This window comes from Cebus imitator, unplaced genomic scaffold, assembly GCF_001604975.1.
Source record: "Cebus imitator isolate Cc_AM_T3 unplaced genomic scaffold, Cebus_imitator-1.0 Scaffold83, whole genome shotgun sequence".
NCBI classification, from domain to species: domain Eukaryota; kingdom Metazoa; phylum Chordata; class Mammalia; order Primates; family Cebidae; genus Cebus; species Cebus imitator.
The window spans coordinates 5,173,112-5,184,723 of NW_016107398.1; the positions used below are offsets into that span (position 1 = coordinate 5,173,112).

General features: G+C 40.9%; 1 protein-coding gene across 11 annotated transcripts in view; it reads left to right on the plus strand.

Annotated features, from left to right (window-relative positions):
• Nucleotides 1–11,612, plus strand: part of SYNE2 (spectrin repeat containing nuclear envelope protein 2) — a 405,273-nt gene that overhangs the window by 89,570 nt on the left and 304,091 nt on the right. For all 11 annotated transcript variants that reach the window (XM_017533965.2, XM_017533967.2, XM_017533970.2 and 8 more), the window contains 4 exons: nucleotides 7,065–7,126; nucleotides 8,592–8,687; nucleotides 8,782–8,859; nucleotides 9,101–9,193. In XM_017533965.2, the coding sequence (XP_017389454.1) occupies nucleotides 7,065–7,126; nucleotides 8,592–8,687; nucleotides 8,782–8,859; nucleotides 9,101–9,193 (329 nt within the window). The remainder of the gene's footprint in view (nucleotides 1–7,064; nucleotides 7,127–8,591; nucleotides 8,688–8,781; nucleotides 8,860–9,100; nucleotides 9,194–11,612) is intronic.

An 11,612-nucleotide genomic window follows, 5' to 3' on the forward strand; every position in this document is an offset into this window, starting at 1 on the left:
GGACCTTTTAAACTGGATATGTTCGATTTTAATAAATGTTGATTAAATGCTGACATTTGCTGGGTGCTGATGTTTCTATGAACACAGAGAGATGGGAAAGAGTGGTCATTCCAGTAGTGAGGCAATGCAGAAAAGGGTGAAACGTTGTTGGGGAATTGTAGATATCCCAGTTTGTCCAGAGAAATAGGATATGAGTAGAGGAGTCGTGGAGCCAAGTTACAAATGACCTGGAATGTTAGGCTAAGAATTGATCATTTATTCAGTAAGGAATTAGGGAATTATCAAACAATTTTAATAAGGAGAGTGAAAGATCAAAGTAATGAATCTGGGGCCACATGCAATAAACCTGTTATTAATCATCCAATCATAGGAGGAGAAGAGAAATTCTTGGCTAGGTAGAGGTCATAAGACTTCCTCTAGTGCAGTTATGTGAAAATGAAAGCTAGTGATTCTTAGCCTCAGGTAACTGCTTTTGAACTCTTACTACCAGGAAGGACTCCCGGAGTCAACATTTTAGACCAACTTTTGGGAAGCAACCTTGATGAGATTTAGTAGCCATGGTAGTTTTATAATGAGCTTTAAAATGAAAATCCATACCCTTTAATTAGATTAACTCAATTTGCTTTCAGTTTAGTTCCCTTCTGGCTAAGCATAGGAGATGTCCGCTCACGAAAACAGACTGAATCAGAACAAACTCAGGGATTAAATGTATTTTTATGGTAATGACTCCTAGAGAAAAATCTTTGGCTTCTGTGCCTCATTTCTCAAATCCAGGTGAATATTTTTCTAGGATGATAATCACAGATACTCATATGGGCCAGAATAAAATTCACTGACCACATTTTCCTACATTGTGTATGTATATTTGCCTGAAAAATCAAGATAGAGAATTTCTCATTCTCTTTTCCCTTAGCATTTTTACAGACATTAATCATTGTAGTAGATTGTATTAGTCTCTTTATTTCTTTGCTTTTCCTATCCCTAACATCTGCTGATTAAAAAGCCCTATTCTCTACATGCCATTCTAAGAAGAGTTTTATTAAGTTGCTATAAGCACGTGGCTCTCAATTATTTTTTTCCCCAATGGGCCAGCCTTTGAAAAGAACAAAAGGTGCCTTATCCTGCCATAGGGTGAGCTATTTGGCTCTGGTTCCCGTTGAATACTGCCATTCAGGGATAAAGCAGTGTGAAAAAGTGAGAAAAGTGTGTCAAGGGATAAACAGAATGGCCCATACGAAACCATTTAATTGAGCTGCTACAAAGGTGTTTAATTGCACCTGGGACATCTTTGTTTGCCACTAAGCAAAGGGTCTTTATTGCATTTAAGGGGTTCTGATTTCCAGGATGAAGAGACATTCTCTAAGTTTGGACAACGAGTTCAAAGCCATGCAGATTCCTTTCCAAATCTTTTTTCTGAAGATTGCATTTGCGCACTGTTTTCTTTGCTAACTGGAGAATACCTGTGGGGATTTGTTCTGGCTGCTCCTCTTACTGTTTTTTCCCTTGTTTCATGAGAGTTTAATCAGATTAGGACGGAGGTAACTTCAACTCTTCCTTAGAAAAGTTTTGGTAATTTTAAATTCAAGTTTATGTGTCTATAAGGGAATGCTCCTCAGTTTACTCTCAGATTAGCTGCTCCATTCGAACAGCCTCAGCTAGGAAAGTTCATAGTCCCAGGTTGCTTAGTATAAGACCCCTTTTGTCTAGTATCCCATGCAAATGAAATGACCCCCATCTTATTTGGAAATAGCTCAAAATGGCTGAGGTTTCCAGGTGGGCGTGGATTACTACGACTCCGAAGGTACTCAATGCTCTTTTGCACTCAGTTTCATGCTGCGTCTCACCTCCTCTGAGGTTGTTGAATCATGCTCCTCCCTCACGGTAACTCCTGATAATATTGCTGATTAGTTTCTTTTTTACACTTTATCATCCAGAAAGAAAAATCTCTCTTGGTCCCTTAAAAATAAGGAAGAGAGTAATCTTTGTTTTTTTGTTGTCATTGTTTGTTTTCATTTTGAATGTCTGCTCTAATGGTAGGAATGGATAGGGCCCTCTCTGCTTTTACATATGACCCTGATTAGTGTATGACGTGTATGTATAACTTGATCCTGGAATCACAAAAACTTCTTCAGTAGTTTTTTTCTATTAAGACACAAAATTAGCCTTTGTGGCATTTTTTTTTTTTTTTTTTTGGTAAGTGGCAGTATGTACTGGCAATATGTTTAAAAGTTTATCTTCTGATACTGGGGACAAAACAAAGAAAACATTTCTCAGAGATTGTAGGAGATTTAGTATAATTTTGAATTATAGGACAAAATTGTGGTGCTCTGGAATTATTTGGTTAAGAGAAGTGTATTTAAAACAGGAATAACTCTCAAAAGCCTGAATTATCCAGTTGGCTTATCAGAACTCAATTTAGTTCAGTTAGCAATTATTGAGCACCCTATAAAATGTAGATCAGTAGGCTGTAACTAATTTAAACTGGTAATGCATAAAAAATGGAATGGATTAAAAAAGAAAATAATTCCAGTGAGGCTTGGTGCATCTTTAATTCTTACTCAGTTGCAATACTTACTAGGCAATTGTAAATACCACAAAATTCCATTTACACTGCTGGGCCTTCTTCTAATTCTTCAGCCAAAGCTCTTGTCTGCCTCAAAATTTTTCCAGAACTTAAATTATATGTCATACTTTTACAAATATTGCAGGTCAAATACCAACAATTTCAATTCACTATGACTATTAGAGATTAATAAGGGAGAGAAAAGTCCAAGGAAAATAATGTAGTAGAAGGTAGAACAGACAACTTTAAGAGAAAGGACTGTGAACTCATAAAGGTAGTTTTGCTTCAATATAGTAAACAAAATATAACAACCACAATAATAATTAAAAACATTATCATTAGGTGACACTTGTAATTCCAGCACTTCAGGAGGCCAACGTGGAAAGAGTGCTTGAGTCCAGGAGTTCAAGACCAGCCTGGGCAACACAGTCAGACCTCATCTCTACTAAATTAAAAAAACAAACAAAACTTTTTGTTTGTTTTTGAGACGGAGTCTTGCTCTGTTGCTCATGCTGGAGTGCAGTGGTGCTGTCTTGGCCCACTGCAACCTCTGCCTCCTGGGTTCAAGCGATTTTCCGGCCTCAGCCTCCTGAGTAGCTGGGATTACAGGCACGTGTCACCACGCCTGGCTAATTTTTGTATTTTTCATAGAGATAGGGTTTCACCTCAAACTGGTTTTGAACTCCTGACCTTGTGATCTGCCCGCCTTGGCCTCCCAAAGTGCTGGGATTACAGGCATGAGCCACTGCACCCTGCCCAAAACATTATTATTTCAGAAAATATTTATTTTGGGCTTACTCTGGGCCAAGCTTTTCAAGGCAGTTGGGACATATCACAGAGAAAGCATCTTTGCCTGTGTTGTGGTGCTTAAATTCTATTGAGAGGAGAGTGAGACATTAACAATAAACCTCTTGCATAAGTCATTTACCTGGAATGTTAAAAGAGATAAGCACTCCCGGAAAAACAACAACAAAACAGAGTAGAGCAGGACAGGAGGGATCATGAGTTGGGGGTGTTACAGCTTTAGATAGGACAGTCAGGGCAGACCTCTTAGATGAGGTGTTGTCTGAGCCAGGATTTAAAGGAGCTGAGGGACTTCGCCTGTGGATAACTGTAGAAAGAACATTCCTAGAAGAAAGCACAGCCTGTGCCGAAGCCCTCTGGTAGGAATGGGCCTGGGAGCTTGAGGAATACAGGAGGCCAGAGTGGTTGGGGCAGAAGGAGCAAGTGGGAAGCAGGGAAGGGCAGATGGTGCTGGGGCTTGTAGTCATCATGGGGGGTGAAGGGAGGAGCCCTTGCAGGGTTTTGAGCAAAGGAGTTTCCTGATCTGAGTGAACATTTTGGCAGCATCACTCTGCCTGCTCTGCTGAGCATTGTAGTTTGGGGGCAGAGCTGGAAGGAATACCTGTTAGGAGTCTGTCATAGTAATCCAGGTGATGGTCATGGTGACTTGGGCCAGGGTGGTGGTGATGGAGGTGGTGAGAAGTGGTCATATCCTGAATCTATTGTGAAGGTGGACCTAACAGAATATCTGGAGGCATTAGATATGAAACGTGAAAGAAAGGGAGGAGGCAACCATGATGAAGGAGGAACATCAGGAGTCTGGGTCCTGGAAGCAGGAGAGGAGAGTGATCATCTGTATCAGATGCTGCCGATGGGTGCAGCAGGATGAGGGTTGAGAAGGGACCTTGGTTTTAGTGAAAGTGAGTCATCGAGGATCTTGATTCGAGTGACCATGATGAAAAAGCCATTTCAGTGGAATGTCAGGGACCTAACTGGTATGGGTTCAGTTAAGAGTGAGTGAGGAGGAGACCTGGGGACAGTGAACACAAACTGTTGGAGGAGCTTTGCCACAAAGGAGCAGATAAATGAAGTAATGGCTAGTGGGGAACTGGCGTCGAGAGAGGTTTGTTTTTGGATGGGAGAATTAAGAGCATGGCTGTCTACTTACGGAGATTGTCTATGGGAGGGGAGGAAGAGGATGATGTGGAAGAGGTAGGAGCAGAATGTTCTTGTGTGGGAGCACAGGGATGGGATATAGTGTACAAGTGAAAAGACTGGCTTTAGATCTGAGTGAGGCTAGTTCATCTTTGCTGATAGGTTGGAGGCAGAGCACTTTTGCAGCTTGTTAGATGAGGGGGTGGGAAGCAAGGTCTCAGCTGAGTTTAACGATGGGAGAGGACGTATTGGACATTTGAGGAAGAAGAAAAGGGGTGAAGTTGCCATCTAGGGAGGGAGAGAGGGCGGTAGAGTGTGATTACTCTCAGCGTTGAGGGCCCAGTGGGGATGCTGGTGAGACCAGTGAGCACTGTTTGGTGGTTTCTCCAGCCACATTCAGCAACCTGTGTGTAGGGTAAAGTGCACAGAGCAGTCATGACGTGTCAAGTGAATAGAACAAAATAGGTGAAATGCAAGGGAGTGTTGGTAATAATTGATCATGGAACTTAAAATGGATAGGAATGAAAGGTAGGACATCCTGGAGGTGAGGGAAACTAAAAAGCGGGCAGAGTCAATGGCTTGGTGTTGTTGATGAACTGGAGGAATTGTTGGAGTTGGGGCACTAGAGGGATTGAACTGAATTGAGATGTGTGAAACCGAGATCATGGAGGAGTTGTTAGTAATAACAACGCAGTCTAGAGAATGACCCTGACAGACAGGTGATTGACGCAGGGCAGAAGACAAGTGTATTGGAGAGGAGGAATTCAAGAAAGTGAGGGGCCACGACATTGGAAAGTTCATTGCTGTGTATATTGAAATTGTCAAGAATAGGCCAGGCGTGATGGCTCACAGCTGTAATCCCAGCACTTTGGGAGGTGAATTGGGAGGATGGCTTAAGCCTAGGACTTTGAGACTGGGCAACATGGTGACCCCCATCTCTGCAAAAAATTTTAAAAATTGGCTGGTCATGGCAGTACATGCATGTAGTTCCAGCTGCGTGGGAGCCTGGGAGGTCAAGACTGCAGTGAGCCATGATCACACCCCTGCACTCTAGCTTGAGCAACAGAGTGAGACCCTGTCTATAAATAAGTAAACAAGAAATGACTAAGAATTAGACAGGAGTTCCATTGGACGGAGTGGCAGTGGAGAAGGAGCAGAAAGGGTGGGAAATGATAGCGGTAGGTAACGACTTTGGTAGCAAGGATAGTCTGACGACCTGAGATTCAAAGCTTGAGCATTTCAGGGACAAAGAGGGTAGAGGATGGGCTGGAGGTGGCATGAGGAGCAAAGAAGCAGTGATACGAGGGCTGCAGGAGAAAGCAAAGCCGCCACTTGAGAGGCTGCAGGGGAAGTGGTATTCTCAGAGGAGAGCCAGGTTTTCATGAGAGCGGGAAGGCAAAGCCTCAACACCAGAGAGGGTATTGGGCACGGAGGGGATTTTGCTGATGGTGCACCATGGATTTTATCATCTGTGGAAGTGTTTTAGGAGTTACGGAGAGGTGGGAAATGAGAAAAGTTGGAGGGATATGCAGAGTCGTATGGGAATTAGAAAGAAAGAAATGAGAGGGACCTGAGAATTGAGTGCATCTGTGTGTGTGTGCACGTGTGTGCATGTATATACATGTATGCTTATGTGTGTGCATGTACATGTGTGTATGCATTGGCTGATACAAGCAAGGATAAGGGTATAGTGAGATGAGGCCCAGTGACCTTGAGATTGATGGTGGCAAGGCCATGAGCATTGGGCACAGGGTGCAATGGGTGTCCGGGCCTATTCTTAACCCTGCCCATCAGGTGAGGAGGCCCGGGGAGATGGAAGCTCAGTTCTTGAATGCAGGGCTAACTCTTAACCTCGGTGCTGAGATTGTCTGCTGAATATCGGGGTAGAGGGCTAGGGAAGGCCTGGTGTCAGTGTGGGGGCCATTCCTGTTCAGAGGGGCAAGGTGGGATATACTCTGAGGGTTCAGGTCTTCCCCTTGACTCCTACTTGTTTTTTTATTTTATTTTTTTCTTTCTTTCTTTTTTTTTGAGATGAAGTCTCTCTTTGTTGCCCAGGCTGGAGTGCAGTGGCACCATCTTAGCTCACTGCAACCTCTGCCTCCTGGATTCAAGTGATTCTCCTGCCTCAGCCTTTCTAGTAGCTGGGGCTGCAGGTGTGTGCCACCACACCTGGGTAATTTTTGTATTTTTAGTAGAAACGGGGTTTCCCCATGTTGCCCAGGCTGGTCTTGAACTCTTGACCTCAGGTGATCCACGGCCTCAGCCTCCCAAAGTGCTGGGATTACAAATGTGAACCACAGCACCATGGTCCTAATTCTTTAGTCAGTAAAAAATATTAAAAACCATTGTCTGTTGTCAACAAACCCATGGTTTTTTTTTAAAAAAAAAAATCAACGTGCTTTTTCTGAAACACTACTTGGACAAATATCTACAATTTAGACTGGAAATTGTAAGCTTGTGAAACAAAGGACACACCTAGCGTGACAGACCTTTGCAGCTTTAATGTGTGCAGGAGGTTTCTAAGGATTCTGGTTTTATAACTGCTGATGTTCTTTCTTTGTAGCTGAACAGGAAGACACTCAGAAGAAAACCTTCACGTGCTGGGTAAACTCACAGTTGGCCAGGGTAAGCAAACAAAGACCAAATTAGGTTATAAATCTATTTGTTACTCCCCCTGCTCCTTCTGTTTTGACCCCAAGAAGCCATTTAAAAATGGTACTGGTGATGACAGGTAAAAGGTTGTGGAATGTCTTTTCTTGAAAGAATGTGCTAAAAGTTACCTTGATCTTGTTTTGATGTATTAGTTACTTTTTCTCAACACAGGAAAAAAGGTACTTTTGTTAAGGATATAGGATAGTGCTGTAGAAATATTCAAATTAATCACATCTTTTGTATCAGGTGAAATACAGTAATAACTGATTTGCATGTAATGAATATTATGCATTAGAAAGTGTCCTAAACTTTTTATTTTTTTGAGATGGGGTCTGACTCTGTTGCCAGTCTGGAGTGCAGTGGTGTGATCTTGGCTTACTGCAACTGCCTCCTGGGTTCATGCGATTCTTGTGTCTCAGTCTTCCAAGTAGCTGGGACTACAGGCACGCGCCACCACATCCAGCTAATTTGTGTATTTTTAGTAGAGACGGGGTTTCACCATGTTGACCAGGATGGTCTCGATCTCTTGACCTCGTGATCCACCCGCCTCGGCCTCCCAAAGTGCTGGGATTACAGGCTTGAGCCACCGCTCCCGGCCTAATTTGTGTATTTTTAATAGAGTCAGGGTTTCACCATGTTAGCCAGGATGGTCTCTATCTCTTGACCTCGTGATCCGCCTGCCTCAGCCTCCCAAAGTGCTGGGATTACAGGCATGAGCCACTGTGCCTAGCCAGAAACTGTCCTAAACTCTTTAAATGTAATGATTACGACAACTCCTGACAAATGATTTCACAACATCCCTCTGAGATAGATAGTAATATGCCTATTTAAAGGTCAAGGAAACTGTGGTACAGAGGAGTTATGTGACTTGGCGTGTGGTCACACAGCTTGTAAGTGATAGTGCTGGGATATAAAACCAGACAGTGTGGACTCAGAGGCCTTGATCATAATCACTGTGCCATCCTTACCACACTGATGCTGAGTGTCTAGAGTAACCTAGATACACAGTGAATGAGCCTCTTCTCACAGACCACTCACACTGTTTTCTCTCTGTCCATTTCAACATGATGCTTGTAATTCTAACAAAGGGTAAATACATAAGCAGCTTACTCCAGAAATGTAATCTGTTCTCCAGATGGGTCAATAGCGGCTGATTCTAAATGTCTTTGATGCCACTTAGGTGCACAGGTTTTAAGCTGTCAGTGAAAGCTCCATGCAGAAAGGGTGTTGTGTTACTGGAAATGTGCCATAAGAGAAATTAAATTAGCTGCTTTTCTTACCATGTTTTGCTATGAATCGTTGCATGTTCTCTCACATTCTCTTAAGAAGAAAGTCATTACTGAATTTTAGTTTTTCACAAAGCACATTTATGATATTCTTAAAGGTATTGTTTTTGAACCAAAGTTTAAATGATTATTTTTCTTTTTTTCTTCTGTAGCATTCTTCTCCCTCCGTTATATCTGACCTATTCACAGACGTTAAAAAGGGGCATGTCCTCCTGGATCTGCTAGAAGTACTTTCTGGGCAACAGTTGGTAAGATTTTTAAATGACACTGAGAAACTTTCTGTTGATTTACAAAAAATGTATTTCATTTTTTCTGAGTAATATATTTGCTTGAATTTTGCAGCCTCGGGATAAAGGATCTAATACATTCCAGTGTAGAATCAATATAGAACATGCCTTGACATTCCTAAGAAACCGATCAGTAAGTATAAATTTCATTTGAAAATTCACAGGAGATGGCTGGGTGTGGTGGCTCACGCCAGTAATCCCAGCACTCTGGGAGGCCGAGGTGGGCGGATCACCTGAGGTCGGGAGTTCAAGACCAGCCTGACCAACTTGGTGAAACTCCATCTTTAAAAAAAAAAAAAGAGAAAAAAAATTAACAAGAGAGATTAATGCTCTGGAATATTTCCTCCATTTAACCTGCATTTCATGTTTTCCAGATCAAGCTAATAAATATTCATGTTACTGATATAATTGATGGAAACCCATCCATAATCCTTGGCCTAATTTGGACAATTATCCTGCACTTTCATGTAAGTAGATTGATGATATAGAAATCATTTCTGCCCTACCACAGTATGAAATAAATGTAATACAATAAGTATGACTTTACTAGATTCAGTCCTGAGCTTCTTCTATAAATAGGACCTCTGGAAATCTTGAACAAGTAGAAAATAATAGCAGACCTTTTGCCATTTTTGTTGCTGGTTTTTAAAATTTTTTATTTGTTTTTATTTTTATTTATTTTTTTGAGACAGAGTTTCACTCTATCGCCCAGGGTGGAGTGCAGCGGTGCAATCTCAGCTTACTGCAACCTCCACTTCCTGAGTTCAAGCGATTCCCTTGTCTCAGCCTCCCGAATAGCTGGGACTATACACACTCGCCACCATGCCTGGCTAATTTTTGTATTTTTAGTAGAGACGGGGTTTGAGACCAGGCTGGTCTCAAACTCGTGACCTCAGGTGATCTGCTTGCCTCGGCCTCCCAACGTTCTGGGATTACAGGCATTAGCCACCGTACCTGTCCTGTTGCTGCTTTTCAATTGAAAGTTGAATGATGAATTATCATAGTATCCTGCATTATCCATAATATCAGTGCCAGTTTGAACAGAGCCTGCCTTGATAAATGTTTGCTTCTTATGGCAGAGGAGAGAGTAGGAAGTTTCTGGAGTAAATGCTTGAAACCTAACCACTAAACTTTGTAAAGCCTCCTTATTTTGGGGGTTCCCTGTCCAATCTGAGTATGAATAATCCTACAACATCCAGTTCTATCCCAAGACTGACTTGTAGATTCATTTCATTTCACAGATATTTTTGAGCACTTAGTATATGCTAGCTCTTGTATGAGGACATCAAGATTTAGTGATGGTTATAGTTCTGACTTTATAAAACATGATTGATAAATATGTTTTCTCAGGCTTGGAATTCTGACATAGTGCAGGTTTTCTGCACTACCTAAAAGGTTGCATTTGCTGTATGTCCATAATTATTTTGAAAATAACTTGGAAACAATACTTATTTTAGAGAAACTAGAAAATAGCGTAACTAACATGCAGTATAACATTTAAAACATGCAGAGACAGACGACATATTATTTCTGAATACATGCATTTGTAATTACAATGGAATAATATACATGAAGATGATGAAAACTAAATTTAAGATTGTGTTTTCTTTTCTGAGAAAGGAGATAATGGGATTGGAGAGGGAAAGACAGAGGCTCAAATTGTTTCTGCGTTTTATTTCTTTAAGAAAATCTAAACCAAATATGGTAAAATGTTAGAATTTGATAGTTTATAGGCATTTATTACTTTTTCCTATTTATTACAGCTTTCTGGTATTTCAAATATAATTTAAAATTTTAATATAGATAAAAATTATCTAAATCCACCTTTCACTATAACTGCTATAATTTAGTGTATAGTCTTTATGATATATACAGCAAGAATTAATGTATATTCATATGTATATATTTTAACAAATGGAGGCATGATGTTTGCTGTAACATACTATATTTCACTAATGATAGAAGGCACATGATCATTTGTAATTATAGGTAATTTCAGATTGAATGCCCTTAAGATAAAACCTTTGCAATACGATCTTAATTATTTCTATGGGTCTAATTCTTAGAAGTGACATTGTGTCATAGGGTTTGCAAACTTAAAGCTTTCTTTTTGAGACTGAGTCTTGCTCTGTTGTCCTGGCTGGAGTGTAGTGGTGTGATCTCGGCTCACTGCAATCTCTGCCTCCCAGGTTCAAGCTGATTCTCATGCCTCAGCCCCCCAAGTAGCTGGGATTACAAGTGCTCACGCCTAGCGAAATTTTGTATTTTTAGTAGAGACGGGGTTTCACCATGTTGGCCAAGCTAGTTTCAAACTCCTGACCTCGAATGATCCACTTGCCTCGGCCTCCCAAAATGCTGGGATTACAGGTGCGAGCCACCACACCTGGCCTTTTTTTTTTTTTTTAAATTAAAAAAATTTAAATAAACTTTTGTTGATGTATATGTAACATACACAGATAAAAATGAACAGGTCTTAGGTACAGAGCTTGATGAATATTTACAAATGAAACACACCCATATAATCACCCTGCCAGATAGAAATATGGAACTTTGCCAGCATCCCAAAGTGCCCCAGGTCCTTCTCCCAATCACTGCCTTCCTTTCCTAAAGATAAGCACCACTTTGAGCTCCATGGATAAGTGTAGAGTCTTTAACTCCATACAAATGGAATTATAAATGTCTTCTTTTATGTATACTAAGTACTCTTTTGTGTTTGACTTACTTCACTTTACATCATATCTGTGAGAGTTACCTGATTGTAGTATCAGTAAGTCTTTCTTTTTCATTATTGTGCGTGAATATACAATTGTACGTATATACCATATTTACCATTGTATTGTTGATGTATATTTCTTTTGCTGCCAGCTTTTTTCATTTTTTTTTTTT